At 33.8% G+C, this 24,103-nt stretch overlaps 1 protein-coding gene across 1 annotated transcript in view; it reads left to right on the plus strand.

Annotated features, from left to right (window-relative positions):
* LOC132715356 (uncharacterized) overlaps nucleotides 1-23,844 on the plus strand; it is a 47,934-nt gene extending 24,090 nt beyond the window's left edge. Inside the window, exons 6-10 of the mRNA XM_060698347.1 lie at nucleotides 1,279-1,408; nucleotides 7,081-7,916; nucleotides 9,418-9,692; nucleotides 13,687-13,839; nucleotides 23,659-23,844. Of these exons, the coding sequence (XP_060554330.1) occupies nucleotides 1,279-1,408; nucleotides 7,081-7,916; nucleotides 9,418-9,692; nucleotides 13,687-13,839; nucleotides 23,659-23,844 (1,580 nt within the window). The remainder of the gene's footprint in view (nucleotides 1-1,278; nucleotides 1,409-7,080; nucleotides 7,917-9,417; nucleotides 9,693-13,686; nucleotides 13,840-23,658) is intronic.
* The last annotated feature ends 259 nt before the right edge of the window (nucleotides 23,845-24,103 follow it).

A 24,103-nucleotide genomic window follows, 5' to 3' on the forward strand; every position in this document is an offset into this window, starting at 1 on the left:
TGACCTGTATTGATTTAAGGGTCACTTGGGCAAAGGTCAAATTTAGTTACCTCAAATATAAAAGTCATTTCCGATTAATAACTATGGAATGGCAAGTCTCATAAATGTCAAAGTTGGTCAAAAACTTCCATGTTCTGATTTTTGGCATGTATCTATAACAAAATTACCAACAGTACAAGTCAAGGGCTAGAAAGTTGGGCATACGTGTTTTTCAGCATTTCTTGTTAATTTGTTTATTTTTCTTTCATGTAATAACATTAAAAGACAATATTTACTAATGTATACATGAGAGGGTATAGGTCATATGGCCACTGTCCAGCCACTCTTGGGTCATATGGCCATTTTCAAGCCACTGTTAAGTAATATGGCCAATTTCCAACCACTTTTAAGGTCAAATGGCCATTTTCAAGCCATTGTAAAGTAATATGGCCAATTTTCAGCCACTTTTAAGGTCATATGGCCATTTTAAAGCCACTGTAAAGGTCATATTGTCACTTTCCAGTCACTTTTAAGGTCAAATGGCCATGTTGCAGCCACTGACAAGGTCTTATGGCCACATTCCAGCCACTGTAAAGGTCATATGACAAAGTTAAGAGCCACTGTTAATTTCATATATTGCCACCTTCCAGACACTGTTAAGGTCATATGGCTACTTTTCCAGTCACTGTTCATGTCATATATGGCCACTTTCCAGTCAATCAATGTTCAGGTCATATGGTCACTTTCCAGTCATTGTTAAGATCATATTGTGACTTAACCCACTGTAACGGTCATAGTTATGGGCACTTTCCAGCTACTGTAAAGGTCATGTTTCGGCACTGTAAAGGTCATATGGCCAATGTTTCCAGGCCACTGTAAAGGTCATATGGCAACATTCCAGCCACTGTTAAGGTCATATTGAGAAGTTTCCTCCACTTTAAAGTTCATATGGCGACTTTCCAGCCACTGTAAAGTTCATATGACTACTTTCCCAGCCATTGTAAAACACTTAACTTAGCTAGCAGATAACTTTCTCATGTTACACTGTAAAGTCCAGTGCTTTTGATGTCAAAAATTAACCACCTGACCACAAAGACCCATTTATCAATTTGAGTATTTTTTAGAAATAAGTACCACAATTTATAATGAAGTTGCTTTTTATGTACTGATAAATTTGGGATGTTATTGACTATGATTAATGTCATATTGTTAGTTTCTAAAATTAGTATTGGAAACAAGCTGTCTGTTTATTTTAAAAGGGAACATAAACTATTTTTCTTCTGTATTTTCTAATGTTAGGTCATAACTGGGCAGCCTTGCTGATAGCAGGGTACGATACACGTGATTGGGTGGCCAAATCTTTCAAAGAAGATGTGAAAGCAATTGAGCAAGTGATTTCTTCAAAATGCCCTCTTGTAATGGGTGTAAGGTAAATAAATATATTATTTTAAGAACAATAAAATAGAGAAAAACAGAATCCCTAAAGAAAGTCCAACACAACAAAATTGAAAATATTGCAGGCTCGGTTTGATTGAGCCTGTCAACCTTTTCATTGATTGGTGGAAATGTTTTTAGATGGTATATAGGAAGTACATGTATATGGAAAGCTGTCCTCTCCACATTTAGGTTTTTGTTAAAAGTTTTGTACATCTACAATATGTTTATTTCTTTAGGAATTTACTTCAAATTTCAAATATACTGGTTTCTTAGCAGTTTCCCGCCCCTAGCAGTTTTCTGGCCCTTTATCATTTTTATCCAGCACACTCTACTTTTACCAGTAAGGCATCTATTTTACTACATCATATCAGAGAAATTCATTTCTATGCAACACAGCAGTTAAAATAGTACAGCCATTTATATGTTTTGAACTTTTTCCTGTTTTGTGTCGCCTTTAAAAAGGCAACATATAGGGGTTACTTTTGTCGGCGCCGTCGGTGTCGGATAAAGGGCCAGAAAGGAAGCTGCTAAAAAACCAGTGTATTTGAAATTTGAAGTAAATTCCTAAAGAAATAAACATATTGTAGTAAATATATTTCAATGTACAAAAACTTTAAGCTTGTCCGGAGCATTAGTCAGTCATTATCAGTTGGATTGACTTCAAACTTGGTATGCATGCTTGTTATAATGACCTGAAGTGCAGTGCACAAGAACAGGTACTCTGCACTTTTTAATTTTTATGCCCCCGCCATATAATGGCCGGGGCCTATAGTGTTACCCTGTTCCGTCATTCCGTCCTTCCATCATTCCATCCTTCCGTCATTCTGTCATTCCGTCATCATAAGTTTCCGTTCATTTTCTTAATAACGGTTGCACACATTCAACTCAAATTTGACATATGGATATGTCATGAGAAAATACAGGTCAAGTTCAATTTGGTCATGGTTCGATGATTTTTGGCAGAGTTATTCCCCTTTTACTTTGAAAATAATATGAAATTTTTAGTTTCCGTTCATTATCTCCCCAACGATACAACACATTCAACTCAAACTTGACATATGGATAGGTCACGAGAAAATACAGGCCAAGTTCAATTTGGTCATGGTTCGATGATTTTTGGCAGAGTTATTCCCCTTTTACTTTGAAAATGATATGAAATTTTTAGTTTCCGTTCATTATCTCCCCAACGATACAACACATTCAACTCAAACTTGACATATGGATAGGTCACGAGAAAATACAGGTCAAGTTCGAATTTGGTCATGGTTCGATGATTTTTGGCAGAGTTATTCCCCTTTTACTTTGAAAACAATATGAAATTTTCAGTTTCCGTTCATTTTCTCCCCAATGGTACAACACATTCAACTCAAACTTGACATATGGATATGTCAAAGGAATGCGCAGGTCTGGTTCAAATTTGGTCACGGTTCAATGATTTTTGGCAGAGTTATGCCCCTTTCACTTTGAAAATAATATGAAATTTGCAGTTTCTGTTTATTATCTCCCCAACGGTACAACACATCAACTCAAATTTGACATATGGATATGTTTTGAAATGCCCAGGCCATGTTCGAATTTGGTCATGGTTCAATGATTTTTGGCAGAGTAATGCCCCTTTCACTTTGAAAATAATAGGAAATTTACAGTTTCTGTTCATTATCTACCCAACAGTGTTACATATTCAACTCAAATTTGACATATGGATATATCAAAGGAATGGGCAGGTCAAGTTGGAATTTGGTTATGGTTTGATGATTTTTTTGAGTTATTGCCCTTTGTTAATTTCATACTTTATTTTTGTCCAGGCCATTTCTCCTAAAGTATAAAAGCTGTGGTCTTTAACCCTTTCACTGCCATAGGGACGGCTAATGCCGTCCCTGTTATTTTCGGCGTATTTGCCATATGGACTGCTTTAGCGGTTTCTATAACAATAATAGTAATAATAATAATAAATTAATAATAATAAAAATAATAATAAATATAAAGAAAATCATACCATCGACAATAATTATTATTATACTAACAGATTTGGAAACATATATAATTATTATAATACTAATTACAAATAATATTAATTATATTAATTAATAATATAGTAATTTCTTAGAAAACCCTCTGGCAAATAGGTGATCAATAAAACAATAACCCTCTGGCAGCCAAAGGGTTAAATTTCATAGGATGATAGATCTCATTAAGAAAAATGCAGTGTACAAGAACTGGTACTCTGCACTTCTTTATCTTCTTCATTTTTGTCCTGGCCATAAATTCTCCTAAACTATATTGTTTACAAGGCGCCACATCCGACTTGCGGAGTTCTACTTTAAAGTTACATATGGGAACTTGGGACACTAAAAAATAAACACCTGGGGAATTCTAGTTTGTATGCCCATGTGCTATAACTGAGACCCCATTCTAGGTAAATCAATACCATTGAAAAGTATATTGCAGACAATAAGGAAAGGTCTGGAAGTTCTATTTCTTTGATAAAATCATCTTAACATTGATAACTGGTACTGAATTATACTCAAAATAAAAAATGTCCAAAAAACTGCTATGAAATTTTGAATAAATATAAGAAAAGGCCCATGTTTCAGTTAAAATGGAAAGTAAAAGAGAAACATTAAAAGCATGGTAATGCAGGACAGGTACCTGACTTTGTACTCTCAAAGTTTTTTACTCATCCGTAGGCATATTTTCATTTGTTAAAAAGTGAGGTTTGGGGTCGGAAACTGCTAGGAAACCAGTATGTTCTTTATCAATACCCACATCATCAGTGACAAGGTTCATAACTTTTAACACATATTTTTCTCAGAAACATATCCCTTTTAAACTGAATATTCCTTAGAGAATTATTTCTTAAGGAATTTTCCTTTCATCAGGCACATCATATATGGTAAGGTAAATATCTCTTTCAGCCATGATATTCCCTTTAAACTTAAAATTTCCTTGAAAATTTTTGTATTTAATTTAACTTCTGTATTTCTTGAGGAAATTTAAATGGATAAGATAATTTGAGCCGCGTCATGACAAAACCAACGTAATGCATTTGCGACCAGTATGGATCCAAACCAGCCCGTGCATCTGCGCAGTTTGATCAGGATCCCTGCTGTTCGCTTACAAACTTTATAACAAGTAGAGAAACTGATAGCGAACAGCATGTATCCTGATCAGACTGCACATATGCGCAGTTACTGCCCTTGATTTCATAAAAATTTGCAATTTTCAACTTGTGTCACACATAGCTCAAAAAGCATTTAACCTAGGTTCATGAATATTTACAGGAATGTTGATCAACATCTGAAGTTTTGCACCTCCCAGGGTTCTACTTGTGTTTTATTTATTTCCTTTTTTTAGCTCACCTGTCACAAAGTGACAGGGTGAGCTTTTGTGATCGCTTTTCGTCCGGCGTCCGTCCGTCCGTCCGTAAACTTTTACTTTAAATGACATCTCCTCATAAACCACTAAGCCAATTTCATCCAAACTTCACAGGAATGTTCCTTTGGTGGTCACCTTTAAAAATTGTTCAAAGAATTTAATTCCATGAAGAACTCTGGTTGCCATGGCAACCGAAAGAAAAAACTTTAAATATCTTCTTTTAAAAATCCGTAAGAGCTAAAGCTTAGATATTTGGCATGAAACATCTTCTAGTGAGTGTCTACAAAGTTTGTTCAAATAAAAGCCCTGGGGTCAAAATTGGCCCAGCCCCAGGGGGTCATTGATTTTCCCTATATGCATATAGTAAAAACTTTAAAAATCTTCTTTTAAAGAACCCAAAGAGCTAGAGCTAAGATATTTAGCATGAAACATCTTCTAATGAGTGTCTACCAAGTTTGTTCAAATAAAAGCCCCGGGGTCAAAATTGGCCCCGCCCCAGGGGGTCATTGATTTTCCTTATATGCATATAGTAAAAACTTAAAAAATCTTCTTTTAAAGAACTCAAAGAGCTAGAGCTAAGATATTTAGCATGAAACATGTTCTAATGGGTGTCTACCAAGTATGTTCAAATAAAAGCCCTGGGGTCAAAATTGGCCCCGCCCCGGGGGTCATTGATTTTCCTTATATGTGTATAGCAAAAACTTAAAAAATCTTCTTTGAAAAAACCCAAATAGCTAGAGTTTAGATATTAAGCATGAAACATCTTCTAGTAAGTGTCTACAAAGTTTGTTCAAATAAAAGCCCTTGGGTAAAAACTGGCCCCGCCCCAGGGGTGTCATTTATTAACTATATGTGTATAGTAAAAACTTAAAAAATCTTCTTTTAAGAAACCCAATGAGCTAGAGCTTAGATATTTGGCATGAAACATCTGCTAGTGAATGTCTACCAAGTTTGTTCAAATAAAAGCCCCGGGGTCAAAATTGGCCCCGCCCCAGGGGGTCAATGATTTTCCCTATATGCATATAGTAAAAACTTAAAAAATCTTCTTTTAAAGAACCCAAAGAGCTAGAGCTAAGATATTTAGCATGAAACATCTTCTAATGAGTGTCTACCAAGTTTGTTCAAATAAAAGCCCCGGGGTCAAAATTGGCCCGCCCCAGGGGGTCATTGATTTTCCTTATATGCATATAGTAAAAACTTAAAAAATCTTCTTTTAAAGAACTCAAAGAACTAGAGCTAAGATATTTAGCACGAAACATGTTCTAATGGGTGTCTACCAAGTATGTTCAAATAAAAGTCCTGGGGTCAAAATTGGCCCGCCCTGGGGGTCATTGATTTTCCTTATATGTGTATAGCAAAAACTTAAAAATCTTCTTTGAAAAAAACCAAATAGCTAGAGTTTAGATATTTAGCATGAAACATCTTCTAGTAAGTGTCTACAAAGTTTGATCAAATAAAAGCCCTTGGGTCAAAACTGGCCCCGCCCCAGGGGTGTCATTTATTAACTATATATGTATAGTTAAAACTTAAAAAATCTTCTTTTAAGAAACCCAAATAGCTAGAGCTTAGATGTTTAGCATGAAACATCTTCTTATGGGTGTCTACCAAGTTTGTTCAAATAAAAGCCCTTGGGTTAAAATCGGTCCTGCGGGGGGGCTATATACAGGTGAGCGACTTCAGGGCCATCATGGCCCTCTTGTTTAGAGTTATTGCCCTTAACTTAGTGAAAATTCGCAATTTTCAAATGGTGTCGTGCGTATCTCAAAAAGTATTTTTTCTAGAGTCATGAAACTTAACAGGAATGTTGGTCAACATGTGTAGTTGTGTACCTGGGGTTTCGCTTGTGGATTTTCCAGTATTTCTAGAGTTATTGCCCTTGACTTTGTAAAAACTGTTCCATTATGTTGTGTTATTTGTTGTTTGAGTGCTTGAGTTAAAATCAACCAACTAAGGAAGTCTTTTGTCGAGTTTCAAAACATCAATTATTTGCAATGAAGCTCTTTGTAAATGTTAGTTTGGTTTCTATGCCTATTTGAACTCATTTTGATCAGCTATCAATCCACCTAACCTATTTTCCTGACTTACAAACAAGTCATTACCAATTCATCTTCACATGACCTACTTCCTATTGTCCTCACTTGAGAATTAACCCAGTAAAACCCTTGATTACAAATCCAGTGTATTCCCTATAGAGCTAACAGGTAGAGTTAACTGAAGCTATTATTGGGAAAATCCTATGAAATTGAACTTAACATGTCTTAAAGACACACACTTTTTTTACATTTTCAGCACTAGTAATATGCAAACAGTTTGTCCAGAAGAGAAAGGAAAACCAGATAACATGTTAGAAAAATTAAAAACATCTAAAGAAGTTTTAAAAGGTATTAAAGGTGTTCAAACTCTGCTTGTTTATTATTCCGGTCATTATAAGCCAGATGAGGGGGGATTTCAACTTGTTCATAGCAAAGAAGGAGAGACTGGCATTCAGAATGAAGAACAATATCTTTCTGCTGAAGATTTTCAAGAGGTTATATCAGAGATTTTATATGGATGTGAATCAGCCGTGGAGTCAAAGAGAACAATAGTATTTCTAGATTGTTGTGCTGGGCCTGTAATTTTACCTACTAAAGAGAATAAATCAATACCAACTTCATCTGGGGATACAAGTCAAAATGAAAAGCTTCCATGTTTTACTCTTAGTAAAAATGTAAGGATTGTACAAATTAATGCCTGCCGTCCAGATCAATTTTCGGTGGTGCAACAAGGTGGTAGCCTGTTTAGAAAGTATCTTATTCAGTGCCTTACAAGAGAAGCTCTGGGTGCCAAGTGTTTGATTGAGAGCTGTTATCAGTGCAAAATTAAAGGGGATTTTATAACTATTGAAAAACTGATTGGTTATGTAGGAAAGCATCTGGATCAACACCCTAAAATGGAGCAATACGACCCTGTTATGAATTCTTACAATGTTAGTAAATTGGATGCCAAGATAGGATATGTTGTAAATTTCAAAGTGGATTTAAAGTTTACCTTGAAGTTAGGTGAGAAAATTAGGTATCATATGATTTCACAGCGTATGTTCACAGAGTTACAGGAATTACAAAAGTTGTTGTTCGAGAAATTTGTAGGTAGGTTTTAACCAAGTTTTGATCTTATATCTGCCTAATGCATATTGCCTATATCTCTATATACATATATATACAGTAACTATGTTTTGCTATTTTAGGTTCAGTTATTTCCTCAGAGTTTTTGTACTTTTGTAATTGTTGTTATATTGAGCCTGTATAAGCTTATGTTAGGAGGTGTATGAGTTATTGCTTTCCCAATTGTATCTCATAAACAGGCTAAATGATTATTTTTGCCTACTTAATATACCAGTTTCAATCACAAAGATATGGGAAGACAGTACTGAAATCACTCTGTACAAATTGCATGTCACCTCTATAAATCCTTTACCACATGTCAAATGTCCACCTGAACTAGTAGATTTGCAGGCCCCATACCAGCTTTATGCAAGCTCAAAGTCACACTTGGACAGTTTCCTGCCAAATCTATAAATTATATTCCCCTTGAAGGCTTTTCTTCAAGCTTGACACTTTGATATATTTATGAAATGATTGTCTCCATACTTGAACACAAGGATATCAAACTAAATTTGACCTTGAAGGTCAAATTTTCAATATTTCACTGTTTTTTGGCTATAATCTGCAATAAATTTGAAAGTGATGAATGGACTCAGGACTCTTCATGCTTAGGCATAACAATCCTTGGGACCCAACATTTATGAGAATTTAATTGAACTTGACCATGACTTTTATTTGACCATGACATTAAAGGTATAAAATAAGGCTAACAGAAATGTAGAAAAAGTAAAAATAAGACTTTGATTTAAAAATAACTGACGTCAAGCTGAGATTATTGAATTTTGTCTAATTATGATGTATTTACAATGTATCATGTATTTACAGTTTTGATTCAATTTTGGATAAAACATTTAATTCAAAACTGACATGTTGTATTATTCAAATATGGCCTTGACCTCAAAGTGACCTTGACTGTCATGGTCAGGTTTTATATTTTGCTTAAATTGCCATAATTTTGCTATTAGTTGTAATGGAAAGATTTGATTCATACTTTGACAAAACAGCACTTATAACAACACTGACATTTTGAGTAATATAAGTATGACCTTGATCTGTAAATGATCTTAGCTAACAATGAAATTTCAGTTATGTTTTGTACAAGGAAATGATATATTCTGACAGAATTATTTCTTACAATATTATTCTGTTAGTGTTTGTGATTTAGAAATAAGAAAACATGATGTGTGGCTCTTGATTTATTTATTCTGTTTGCTTGTCCATTTTATCCCAAAATATGGTTGTCTTTGCTAATCAGTATTTTGTTTATGAACCATTCAATTTTAGCAAACTTAACAATTCATTTTAGTTTCAAAAAGGTATGATATAAAATCAGTATCTTTGATCCTGATCAAGATTTTTCTCTTAACATTGGGCCTGGTTATTTGTTGGAAACAATTATTTTGATGTAAATTTCCTTTAGCTCTATGTTTTAATAATATCTAAATGGATTTGTATATTTGATACTTGAAGTGAATTTTTATTTCAGAGAAAATGGAGCTTGATAAATCCATTGGAGATGAGCCAAAATTAGATACAACAGAGTTATATGGCATGATTTGTATCGAGGTTGAGAAAATTCGTCAAAGAGATAAAATAACTACACTGGACCAATTGATGACTGCATGGAATGCTAAACGAGAGCTTTTGGTCACATTAAGGGCAGAGGCTGAAATTTATAATGGTATGGTTGGAAAATTTCTACCCAACGGCCAAAGTGTGGATCCCATTTTAAAATACTTGGAAAAAAGTGATCATGTCACGGTAAGTCTTATTTTACTTTTTACTTTCACTTCATTGGTTTTATGAAGTTGTGAACATAACTTGTTTAATGGACATTTACTTTGCAGACTTAACTTGAATATCTTAACTCTAGCTACAGTGATGATTGATTCTTTTCAGACTGTTATAATGTATGTGTATCTTGGTAATGTACAATATTGGCAAACAAGAGCCATTATTTTTGCTTCCAGCAGTTAGATCATGATAAACATAAAACATAATTGTAACATCCTTTATAAAACTGATATTTTGTATTGACATCATTACTAGTACATGACCCCTTTTGACATTAGGGCCAGTCAAGGTTGTAGTAGCCTTGACCACAAACAGCTGTTCTGACTAATATATAGTGAACACAGTTGGTGTTGAGGTTTGTCAGGGCTACTAGATGACCCAACTGCTTTGGTGATTAGTCAATCACTGGTCAAGTCACAGTGGTTTGACCACTAAAATCTTATCCCACCAATAACTAGAGAACTCCTAGACCAACAGTACTTAGGTTTAGAGAAGAGGTTTGCCTTGATATAGTAGATGACACCTATTTGATTTTGGGGTCAAAGGTCAAAATGCCTGTCCAACAAATATTTAGAGTACAATTTGTTTGACAGTCTTTACATTTGGTATAGAGGTTAGTCATGACTAGAAGATAACCCCTTTTAAGGGTCAGTGTGTCAAGAGTCAAGGTATCTATCTGTGTGTATCTAAAGTGTGTTTGACCAAAAAGGAAAGAGAGACATACAGTCCTAAGATTATGTTTGGAGGTTGCTCATGACTAGAAAAATGGTCAGTCAGTGAAAGGTCAAGGATACTTGTTGTTGCACTAAAGAAAAAACCTTTCCTACCAATTATGAATTAACCCTGAGACATACATTCCTAAGATTTGGCATGAAAGTTTGCCATGATAAGACATAGATGGTATTGGAACCACTTGGTCAAAGGTCAAGTTTAGTTGTGACCTTGACCACAAAAAATTTGTCTAACCAATAAAAAGAGAATAAACCTATGTCAGAGAATTTTGTGTAGAGGTTTATTATGACTTGTAGATTATCCCTGTTGATTAGTGATGGAAATCGGATGAAATTTGTCCCAATCGATCATCGAATAAAGTTGCGTTAGAAAGAAATAGGGAAGTAACATTTCTAACCAAGGCACTTGATTATATTTAGTAACATGAACTTCATTTAGCACTTTTCAACACAGTTTTATATAGTCATATTTTTTTACGAAAAAGATTTTATTTTTCAATGGATGTCAATTAATACCATTCACGTCACATTATAATACTATTATTTACATCACTTATTGATCCTTTTCAACTCCAAATTGTATCTGAGTGATTTTTTGCGATCGGCGAGATGTTCCTAAAAGAAAATTACCGCCAGAAATAATTCCCTTTGATACTTTAAACATATCGACAACGTCGTGGAACAAATTTTTGTGAATCGATTATTGTCGTTTTACATAACAGTAACTGATTATCGGCGACTTGCGACAATCAGAACATCACTACTGTTGATAGTGAAATCTGTCATTCAAAGGTCAAAATCACCAGCACCCAATTGTATAAATGTTGGTTAAATTAACCCTGGGTTAAACGCTAACCATGGGTTAAATTTAACCAACTTTGGTTAACTAACCAATCTGGTTAGTCACTTTTATAAACCGAGATAACCAAAAGGTTAACAAACCAAAATGGTTAAAATTAACCGCTGGTTAAACTAACCAATACTTAAATCCTGGCATGCAATAAATTCTATATCCGGTTATGTTAATTTAGCGGAATATGTCAGAATTGACACATGGTTTACGCTTCCATCTTTATTACAATCGAAAATTTTGATAGTAGAGTTAAAATCGGTTCAAATTTTCAATTCAGATGTTTATTGTCACCACACTAATTACATATCATCATTAAAAAATTGTACAAAATATAACTTTTACATAGGATGAACTTGTTTATGACATTGGAACTGGTGTCAAGGGAATTACTGTAAATTTAAATCAAGTATACCACAAATATTGTCGGTATAGATATTTGCCTATAAACAGGGTTCAGAACGAATTTATTATGTTTTTCATGTAAAAATATTAGGAATTGTGATTATTAAATGATAAAGTAGTGAAATTTATTCGTATTTTTCCATTTTTACTTCTGACGGTTCATGTCGGTAATTAGGGAGACCGCCTGGTTACCAAGGGCTTTGTTTACAAATTAAAACGTACTGCAAATGAGCTAATATTCGCTGACATAATGTAATAAAACAAATTCATCCCTCAACTGGGACAGAAAATGGTTAGAATGTAACTAATTTCATACAAGAACCACTCGATTCAGAAGTATTGACGCATATATTTTCTATCAGATTCATACCTAAAACGTTCGAACCCAAAATATTTTGTATAACAGCAGATGCAATTTTTGCCCCAAACTACTCTCTGTAGTTTCACTATATAATATATGAAACTTCTGTTTCAGTTACTAAATACCATATCAGTCACCTTTGGGAAATCTTGTTGCATTTTTGCCAAAGCTATGTTTCATGATAGAAGAGCTTTACTGAAAGTTTACCATATTATAGCAAAATAAATAATAGAATAAAGGTCTAGTTCTTGCTTATTAACCTGCCCCCACAAATAAAAACAATCACACCCTGCCTCCCCCCCCCCCCCAAAAAAAAAAAATTTACTAAACAGAGGAGAAACTAAATGATCAATAATTATGAAAAAAAAGAAACAATAGTCATCTTGAATTTACCATAATTAATTTATGAGCAATCAAAAGTGATTTTTAATTTACCTCTACTTCAATTTTGTATTATTTTTATTTAATACCCTACAATATTATGTTTAGGAATTCTTACATCTTATATATGTATTACTTATACATGTATCTTGTTAGTAAAAATACTTAACACTTAATGAATGATTGGAACCTGTCACTGGCCAACATTATACTAGTCCAGTACCTTTAGGAATAGGCAATATGTCATTGAAATAGCCTCGGTAAACCAGGGTTTCAATATATGTACATAATGTATGAGTAATGAATAGTATATGACTGTTACCATAAACAATAAGTTATATATACTTTATAAGTGCATAGTCTATAACTGGTTGAAAATTAAAAAGTGTCCAAATATGTTTTCTAGAGTTCTATCTATTGTTAAATTATTATCATTTTGTAAAATATTCTCATCTACATTGAAAGTCTGAATAAATCATTTAATAAATATGATATTGCTTTCATTCATCTGAGTTCAATCATAAATATTTACTTTCATTGTTTACATTATATAAATAAGAAGTATTGTTAGAGTCAAAGCAGTTTAATTTTAATTCAAAATAATAATAATAAAAGAAATGGACATGAAATTGTAAAAAGAAAATGTATTTCTGTTTGAGTACATATAGAATGAAGATATTAATGTTAATTTACGTAAAGAAATTTACGCTGGTTAAATTTAACCAAAATTTTATACAATTGTTTAACTCAAAAGTTAACCTAACCAAGGATTTAACCCAGTGGTTAAAGTTAACCAACGTTTATACAATTGGGTGCAGGGGTTTAAACTGTTTTACCTGACACTCGTAAAGCTTAATTGTCAGACCATTATCTAGAGAAAGCTTCACATACAGTTTAATGCAGAAGTTTGTCATGACCAGTAGTTTATCCTGGATATTTTTTCACATCAGCTGGCAAAAGGTCAAGATTACATTGGCTGAATATCTGCACAGATTTTGATGAAACTATAAAGAAAAGAAATTTTAGTGGAACTGTAAAAAAAGATAGTTATAATTATTATTGATCTGATCAGCTCCTGTTACAATGCTGAACAGATTTTTATTAAACTGACTAGGAATTATTTATTGGTTGTCATTGACAAAGATCTTTGATAAATTGAGTGTTTTGATATTATAAATATCCAATGCCATTATAAGTGTTGTAATATTATGTTGTCACTTTGAACTTTTTCAGATGGCCTATAAAGATTATATAACTGTAGCCAAAGTTGACATTGTGAAATACTTAGAAAATCTGCCTGATGACATTCATGAGGAAGGCACATCGTTGGACACATTTGATGATCATATTGTGAACATTGATAATGCTATGAAGCAAGACAAAGAGGTACATGTATAGGCAGCCTAGGAAACATAAATGCCTCTACTTAGCTTTGACCCTTTTTAGCTTTTCTGAAGACAAGTTGATAATGTGTGAAGTTTAAGGGTTTATGAATTTCATTGTCTGTCTTTTAATACAAATTTTAATTTGATTTTGCTACAGCTTTACCAAATGGTTTGCGGACCATGCCTAATTGGCCAACGAAAATTAAAAATATATAGAAATGTATTATCTTAGTATACTCCTTAATTTGTAAAATTATTTTCTCCAGAAGTGTATTGGTTTACAGCTTAGTTATGTGGTATTAAGCAGTGTCTGTAGTACCTTTAGAAATAGGAAGTTTGTTAAGATCAAAGACTTAGGGTCAAATTGGTTTTACTCTAGGGGTATTTGATTTTACCAAGGAATGAAATTAATATTTAATATTTATCTTAATAATATTGTTTTCCAAAATGGCCGGATTAGCATTGTTCACAGTGTACCCCTTGAAAAATCATATATATTCGAGTTTGATACATATAGATCACAGAAGCTAAAATCTGGCTTTAAAAAATTAATGATATTTTTGAAAAGATTTTCAGAAACGATCATGCTGAGAGCTTAATATATATTTCAGGTCAAGTGATATAAATCATTATAAATCATGACCCAGAGGTCAGAAATGATCCTTCCCTCAGGTTAACCATTTATTTACATAGACTTTACTTAGGTGAACCTATTAACAATCTTCACTGTCACTATATGCCGTGGAGCCAAGATATCTGAGATTGCCTAATAATCTTCTACAAAAGTGAAAAAAATGCTATTGTGGACAAAAAATGGCCCCATCAATTGACAAGACCTTAGACAATTGGCATAAAACAAAACCTTGTAGTAAAGTAATATAAATTATCATGGGCCTGATTTTGAATTTGGACTTCTTTAGCTCCAAAGAGATAGTATCATGACCCTCTTGTTGGAGTGCGCTTTGGTTAACCATTTTGCCATTTCAAAAGGGCAGATAATCCAAAAATCATTTCATGCAAAGTTATGACACTTTTTCATCTTAGATTTTTTGTTATGTGAATTTCTTGGTTAACTTTATATGCCCCCGAAGGTTGGCATATTCAGGCTGTCCAGCGTCCCTAAAATTCCTAAAAAAATCCTAATTTTTTTCAGTTTGCCAAAAATTCATAAAAAAATAAAAATTTCAAAGGGAATTCCTAAAAATGCCCTATTTTTTCAATTAAATTCCTATTTTTTTATCTTTTGTAATAAACATATCGCGAAACAACCATGTTTCAATCACAACTTTAATTCAACACAGTCAGTGGAGCTGATGTCATGTCTGACTAAATTGCATAAAGTCACATGTTGTATTTACTTCAACTCCTGCAGAAATGCTATGCTTGATTATGTCAAATGTTATCAGTAAAACAATAAGAAATTGTTTGTTTTAAATGGAACAATGAAAATTGTACGGCATAACTATATCAAAATAGTCACCTGTTTAAAATTGTGATAAATATTTTTTCAAGGAAGCTACATTTTTATTGGCTACCGAGTTTTACCATTTACCTCAGTAAAGCAACTATTTACATGATGTAGCACTAAATTTTATCAGACTTTATGTAGGGGTCCTTATTAATAAAATCTTAATTTATAATAAAGTTATTTTCAAGTGATGACTGTAGAACAGATCTTTTGTAATATAAGTGATGCCAGCTGACAGATCTAGACAAGTTTCCATATTTGCTAATTATAAAGTGGGTAAGGTAAACTGGCTGTAATGATTGGATGCTTTAACCATTTTGCTACCCAATTAGCTTACTAAGAAGTGACACATTCAGCTGCCCTTTTTGTACACATTAACATGTACTGAATATATTTTTTATAACATATAGTGTAAGGTTTTTTTTATATGCCCGAAAGGGCATATTATGTTATACCCCCTGGCGTCCGTCTGTCCGTCCGTCCGTCCGTCCGTCTGTCCGTCTGTCCGCACTCACAGGAGAGTAATTATGTGGCTAGAGGGACAATAGGTTCTCTTTGATGTCATTCATTCTGTAATGCTTTTATGTGGCTATTTTCTTTTGCGTGTTTAAAAAGAACAATAGAGAGAACAATAGAGTAGCCACATAATTACTGTCCTGTGAGAACGTCCGTCCGTACGTCCGTCCGTCTGTTAGCAATTTGGTTTCCGGAGCATAACTTAAGTTCCATTTGGCCCACAATGTTCAAACTTCATAGGATGATTGTCCATATTGGGTAGAAGACCCCTATTGATTTTGGGGTCAAAGGTCAAGGTCACTATGACCTTAAAACTAAAAACAGTTTCCGGAGCATAACTTAAGCTCCATTCGACCCACAATGTTCAAACTTCATAGGATGATTGTCCATATAAGGTAGAAGACCCCTATTGATTTTGGGGTCACAAGGTCAAAGGTCAAGGTCGCTATTACCTTGATACTGAAAACAGTTTCCGGAGCATAACTTAAGTTCCAATTGACCCACAATGTTCAAACTTCATAGGATGATTGTCCATAGTGGGTAGAAGACCCCTATTGATTTTGGGGTCAAAAGGTCAAAGGTCAAGGTCACTATGACCTTAAAACTGAAAACAGTTTCCGGAGCATAACTTAAGTTCCATTCGACCCACAATGTTCAAACTTCATAGGATGATTGTCCATATTGGGTAGAAGACCCCTATTGATTTTGGGGTCACAAGGTCAAGGTCACTATTACCTTGATACTGAAAACAGTTTCCGGAGCATAACTTAAGTTCCAATTGACCCACAGTGTTCAAACTTCATAGGATGATTGTCCATATTGGGTAGAAGACCCCTATTGATTTTGGGGTCACAAGGTCAAAGGTCAAGGTCACTATAACCTTGATACTGAAAACAGTTTCCGGAGCATAACTTAAGTTCCAATTGACCCACAGTGTATAAACTTCATAGGATGATTGTCCATATTGGGTAGAAGACCCCTATTGATTTTGGGGTCACAAGGTGAAAGGTCAAGGTCACTATTACCTTGATACTGGAAACAGTTTCCGGAGCATAACTTAAGTTCCATTTGGCCCACAGTGTTCAAACTTCATAGGATGATTGTCCATATTAGGTAGAAGACCACTATTGATTTTGGGGTCAAAAGGTCATGGGTCAAGGTCACTAAATCCTTAAAACTGAACACAGTTTCTGGAGCATAACTTAAGTTCCATTTTGCCCACAATATTCAAACTTCATAGGTTGATTGTCCATATTGGGCAAAAGACCCCCTATTGATTTTGGGGTCACTAGGTCAAAGGTCAAGGTCACAATTACCTTAAAACCAAAAGCAGTTTCCGGAGCATAATGTAAGTTCCATTTGGCCCACAATATTCAAACTTCATAGGATGATTGTCCATATTGGGTAGAAGACCCCTATTGATTTTGGGGTCACAAGGTCAAAGTCACTTTTACCTTAATACTGAAAACAGTTTCTAGAGCATAATTAAAGTTCCAATTGGCCCACAATATTCAAACTTCTTAGGATGATTGTCCATATAAGGTAGAAGACCCCTATTGATTTAGGGGTCACAAGGTCAAAGGTTATGGTCATTATTAATAACTTAAGTATTAATCAACCTACAGCTGTAAAATTTTATAGGATGAACAGCGAATTCCCATGTATTACAAATGCTTCATCCTTACTAAAAAAAAACACTTTCGGGCATATAATGCTCCGCCTAGCGGTGCTCTTGTTAAAATCTGGAAAAAAAACTGTTGAAAATCATTGAAAAAAAAACTGACACTATTGTGAAATTTTCTACAATTTTTAGTAGCCTGATTTATTTTGAACAAATTCTTCATAGGTGTATACCCTGCTGTTTGAATTTAAGTTTAAATATTCCTGGGAATGACTTAAGCATGTTACATGTTAAGTGGGTCATATTGTTTTATTAGCTAGACTATTCGAAGAATATGGAGAGCTATTGTAGTCGCTTTGGCATCTGCGTCGGCGTTGGTTAAAGGTTTTTTGTAAAGTCAAATATCTCAATTATTGCTTGAGATATTCAATTGAAACTTACAATACTTATTTATAGTAACAATGTACATCAGATTGACAAGTTGCATAACTGTGCCTACAATATTTACAGAATTATGCCCATTTTTAGCTCGACTATTCGAAGAATATGAGAGCTATTGTAGTCGCCCCGGCGTCCGCGTCGGCGTCCGCGTCTGCGTTGGTTAAAGTTTTTTGTAAAGTCAAATATCTCAATTATTACTTGAGATATTCAATTGAAACTTACAATACTTATTTATAGTAACAAGCTACATCAGATTGACAAGTTGGATAACTCTGCCTACAATATTGACAGAATTATGCCCCTTTTTAACTTAGAAATTTTGGTTAAAGTTTTTTGTAAAGTCAAATATCTCAATTATTACTTGAGATATTCAATTGAAACTTACAATACTTATTTATAGTAACAAGCTACATCAGATTGACAAGTTGAATAACTCTGCCGACAATATTGACAGAATTATGCCCCTTTTTAACTTAGAAATTTTGGTTAAAGTTTTTTGTAAAGTCAAATATCTCAATTATTGCTTGAGATATTCAATTGAAACTTACAATACTTATTTATGTCACAAGCTACATCAGATTGACAAGTTGAATAACTCTGCCGACAATATTGACAGAATTATGCCCCTTTTTAACTTAGAAATTTTGGTTAAAGTTTTTTGTAAAGTCAAATATCTCAATTATTGCTTGAGATATTCAATTGAAATTTAAAAAACTTTTTTATAGGAACAATGTACATCAGTTTGCAAAATTGCATAACTCTGCCTGCAATATTTGCAGAATTATTTGCCCCTTTGAAACTTAGAAATTTTGGTTAAAGGTTAAAGGTCTTCAAATATATTTACTTGAAACTTTACACATACACTTAGGGTCATAATTGGAGGGTCATAATTGTATGTCACTGACCAAGTTCCATAACTCTATCTTAAGGCTGATTCATATCCCCTTTTCTACTTAGTCTCTTGGTTAATGTTTACATGCAAGTTTTACATATCTCAATAACTATTAAAGATATTTATTTAAAACTTCACATATGCATTAAGGGTCATAATTGTAGGTCACTGACAAAGATCCATAATTCTATCTTGCATTTAGGCTGATTTTTCTCCCCTTTTTCAACTTAGAAATTCATGGTAAAGTTTTGCTTGTAAGCTGTTATCTCAATAACAACTGAAGGGTTTGTGCCTTTTTTGGGACAATTTTATGCATTCATAATAATAAAGCAGTTATTTACTTGATAAAACATCTTAATAACAAGCCTTTGTACCTTTTCTGTCAAATTTATGTATTCATAGGTAATTAGTATTATTATACTCAATAAAACACCCTCGTGACATTACCTTCCGAATAGTCAAGCCAATAGTGTATAGTTAGACTCTCTCTAAGGCCTATAACATGAATTTATAAAAAAAAATTAGCCCTTTTGTGAACTTAAAAAATTAAACATTATCAAGGCTCTTTTACTATCAAGCACTTAGAATAGTCGAGCGTGCTGTCCTACCGACAGCTCTTGTTAAATTAGAAATGTTGGTTAAAGTTTTTTGTAAAGTCAAATATCTCAATCATTGCTTGAGATATTCATTTGAAACTTACAATACTTATTTATAGTAACAATGAACATGAGATTGACAAGTTGCATAACTGTGCCTACAATTTTTACAGAACTATGCCCCTTTTTAAACTAGAAATGTTGGTTAAAGTTTTTTGTAAAGTCAAATATCTCAATTGTTGCTTGAGATATTCAATTGAAACTACAATACTTATTTATAGTAACAATGAACATCAGATTGACAAGTTGCATATCTGTGCCTACAATATTTACAGAATTATGCCCCTTTTTAAATTAGAAATGTTGGTTAAAATTTTTTGTAAAGTCAAATATCTCAATTATTGCTTGAGATATTCAGTTGAAACTTACAATACTTATTTATAGTAACAATGTACATCAGATTGACAAGTTGCATAACTCTGCCTGAAATTTTTGCAGAATTATTTGCCCCTTTGAAACTTAGAAATTTTGGTTAAAGGTTAAAGGTCTTAAAAGATAATTACTTGAAACTTTACACATGTACTTAGGGTCATAATTGAAGGTCACGTCTAAAGATTCATTACTCTGCCATGTATTTTGACTGAATATGCTCCCTTTTGTACTAAAAATAATCTCCTTTTCTTGGTAAAGTTTAACGTGCAAGTTTTGCATATCTCTGAAACTATTAAAGATACAAACTTGAAACTTCATTTGTATGTTTGTGGTCATAAATAATGATCACTGAACAGCACTCATATCTGTGTCATGTATTTAGGCTGATTTATCTCCCCCTTTTTTACTTAGTCTCTTGGTTAAGGTTTACATGTAAGTTTTACATATCTCAATAACTATCAAAGATTTTGATTTGAAAGTTCACATATGCATGAAGGGTCATAATTGTATGTCACTGACCAAGTTCCATAACTCTGCCTTGCATTGAGGCTGATTTATCTCCCCTTTTCTACTTAGTCTCTTGGTTAATGTTTACATGCAAGTTTACCATATATCAATAACTATTAAAGATATTTATTTAAAACTTCACATATACATTTAGGGTCATAATTGTAGGTCACTGACCAAGATCCATAATTCTATCTTGCATTTAGGCTGATTGTTCTCCCCTTTTTCAACTTAGAAATTCATGGTAAAGTTTTGCTTGTAAGCTGTTATTTCCATAACTACTGAAGGGTGTGTGCCTTTTTTGGGACAATTTTATGCATTCATAATAATAAAGCAGTGATTTACTTGATAAAACATTTTAATAACAAGCCTTTGTACCTTTTTTGTCAATTTTATGTATTAATAGGTAAGCATTATTATACTCAATAAAACACCCTTGTGACAACTTTTCTGAATAGTCGAGCCTTACTGTCCTCCGATAGTTCTTGTTTTTTTAAGAAAGATCAACTTTTGTTGAAAATGTACCAACCTTAAAATGAATAAATGTTGATAAGAAATGCATTTATAGCTAAAATAGATTTAAAGCATAATTTCCCCTTTCATTTTTTACTGGCTAATCATAGCTTAACTTATTGAATATTGGTTGTTCAGGGATACTTATAACTTTGAAAATGTTTTCATTCTAGTTATGTTTTAATGTAGTTTTTCAGCTCTTTTTAAAGGCAGTTGACCAGTGAATCCATTTATTCACTGGTGACTATGGAACACTGGTAACACCTTTGCTATCACCAAACTAGAGCATTATTTGTGAGTTACTTTTGTGTCAAATATACAAAGTTTAGCCCATATTATGGTCTTTTGAGGCATTAATTTAGTTATAAAATTCCAAATTTTAGCCCAAAAATTTCTTTCATTTACCCTAAAATTTCTTAAAAATTGCCCTAAAATTTGCCCTAATTTTTTGACAGAAGGTGCTGGACAGCCTGCATATTAAACTTGCACTTTCTGTGCGTCCCCACTTATACAGCATTTGTTTCTGACTGTAACTATGTAATGCATTGAAAGATTTTATAATAACCTGGCACAGATGTCTACCACATCATGATGATGAATTGCATATTGTATCGTAAGACCCATGTCTCTACTTCAAAGGTCATGGTCACACTTATAGTTTGAAGGTTTTATTCTCACAATTGGAGTTTGAACGTACACACATTCGTGTCGGGACTTTAACTTTGTCATGCATGGAAGGACTTTTAAATCACCAAGCATGTATAATGTATGTCTACCACATCAAGACGATGTGTGCTGTCCAAGACTTCTGTCCCTACCTCCAAGATCAAGGTCACACTTACAGTTTGAAGGTACACATTCTATCAAGAAGAGTTTGAAGATACACATACGTGTCCAGACTGTAACTTTGTCATACATCAAAGGATTTTAATATGTGTACCACATCAAAACATGTCGGAGTAAGGCTTATGTCCCTACTGTCACTTTGTCTTGCATTGTAGTGAATGGGTAAACAATTTTGAAAATATTGTTACTGACAAGAATCTCGGCTAGGGGCATTTGTGTTAAGCAAACATGTTCTTGTTAGTGTAGTAATCATTCACATCGGATAGTATTCAACTTCATCTGTTGACTTAAAAACTGTTTTAATTGGACACAACACTTGAACATGTGATACAATATTTAACTGAGATGATTTTAAATGTACTTTTGTATCAAAAAATATATTATTATACCCCCGCACAACAAAGTTGTAAGGGGGGTATACTGGAATCAGCTTGTCCGTCTGGCCGGCCGTCGGTTTTTTCTTGTCCGCCCAATAACTTAAGATTCCTTTGACCCACAGTCTTCATATTTGGCATGGAGGTTATTCATGATGAGTAGATAAATTCTATTGCTTTTGAGGACACCAGGTCAAAGGTCAAGGTCACAGGGGCCTTGACTTCAAAAAGCTTGTCAGCCCAATAACTTAAGATTCCTTTGACCAACTGTCCTCATATTTAACATGGAGGTTAGTCATGATGAGTAGATGACCCCTATTGATTTTGAGGTCACCAGGTCAAAGGTCAAGGTCACAGGGGCCTTGACTTCAAAAAGCTTGTCTGCCAAATAACTTAAGATTCCTTTGATCCACAGTCTTTATATTTGGCATGGAGGTTAGTCATGATGAGTAGATGACCCCTATTGATTTTGAGGTCACCAGGTCAAAGGTCAAGGTCACAGGGGCGTTGACTTCAAAAAGCTTGTTCGCCAAATAACTTAAGATTCCTTTAAGCCACAGTCTTGATATTTGGCATGGAGGTTAGTCATGATGAGTAGATGACCCCTTTTGATTTTGAGGTCAGTGCGTCAAAGGTCAAAGTCACAGGGGCCTTGACTAAAAACAGCTTGTCCGCTCAATAACTTAAGATTCCTTTGACCCACAGTCTTCATTTTTGGCATGGAGGTTAGTCATGATGAGTAGGTGACCCCTAATGATTTTGAGGTCACTAGGTCAAAGGTCAAGGTCACAGGGGCCTTGACTTAAAAGGCTTGTCGCCCAATAACTTAAGATTCCTTTGACCCACAGTCTTCATATTTGGCATTGAGGTTAGTCATAATAAGTAGGAGACCCCTATTGATTTTAAGGTTACTGGGTCAAAGGTCAAGGTCACATGGACTTGGACTTCAAAAAGATTGTCTGCCCATTAACTTAAGATTCCTTTGACTGACAGTCTTCATATTTGGCATGGAGATTGGTCATGACCATAAGGTGACCCTTATTGATTTTGAGGTCACTGGGTCAAAAGTCAAGGTCACATGGACCTTGACTTAAAAGCTTTTCCCCTTAATTGCTTAAGAATGCCTGTCCGCAGTGTATTGATTTTGACATTTTCACATTTGAAGCATGTAGAATACATTACTTAACAATGCACTGGCTTTGTAACCAGGGACGTTGTCCTTGAGCTCTATTGACCATAGTAAAATGACAATACGCATTTATTTTATCAATATTTCTTAATATTTCATTTACATGAATATAATAAAAGTCTATATAAAAACTCCTGAAAATGTCCTTAAATATAAGGTTTATATTATAAATTGAAAAAAATATTATACATTGTAGTGACTTTTTATGCCCCTGCCAGGGGCATATAGTGTTACCTTGTTCCGTCCTTCCGTCATTCTGTCATTCCGTCATCATCAGTTTCCGTTCATTATCTAAATATTATAACATCTGAAATTTTGGCCGCATGCATGGGCATCCGTGGCGTGACGACTAGTTTTTCTCATAACTTAATATGAATCACCATGAACATTTGCTTTGATTAAACCTTTGTTTTCCAATGTTATAGGAGATGAAGAAAGTAAAGGAGCTACATATAGTATTTCTTTGCAAAATTGATGAAAACGGGAAAAAGATTCATAGAAGTAACTTCATATGTTACCAGCTCAAAAGAGAAAAAGACTTCTTTAAAGAATTACAAAAACAACAAGAGAAAACACCCCAAAAACATGCAATAGGAAAATTAAATGGTTAATTGTTTTAAAATTTATTTTTTTTGTTTTTAAAACTGAAAACATAGATTATAGGGGGTTTCTCATTTTATATAAAAATTGGGGGTTTTTTAAGCAGCAGAATTCTCCACTTTTCTCAGTAATGGATAGTTTATTGCACTTTCTTGACAGAAACAGTTAATTTGTGCTGGAAGGTTTTTCCTAGAAAGAAATGAGCCAAGACTGTGTCTTTTTTATATTATTACTAGTGACAGAGTGGTTAAGTCATTGACATGAAAATGA

The sequence above is a fragment of the Ruditapes philippinarum genome, unplaced genomic scaffold (genome assembly GCF_026571515.1).
Source record: "Ruditapes philippinarum isolate M1 unplaced genomic scaffold, ASM2657151v2 ctg1665_1_1_1_1, whole genome shotgun sequence".
Taxonomy (NCBI): Eukaryota; Metazoa; Mollusca; class Bivalvia; order Venerida; family Veneridae; genus Ruditapes; species Ruditapes philippinarum.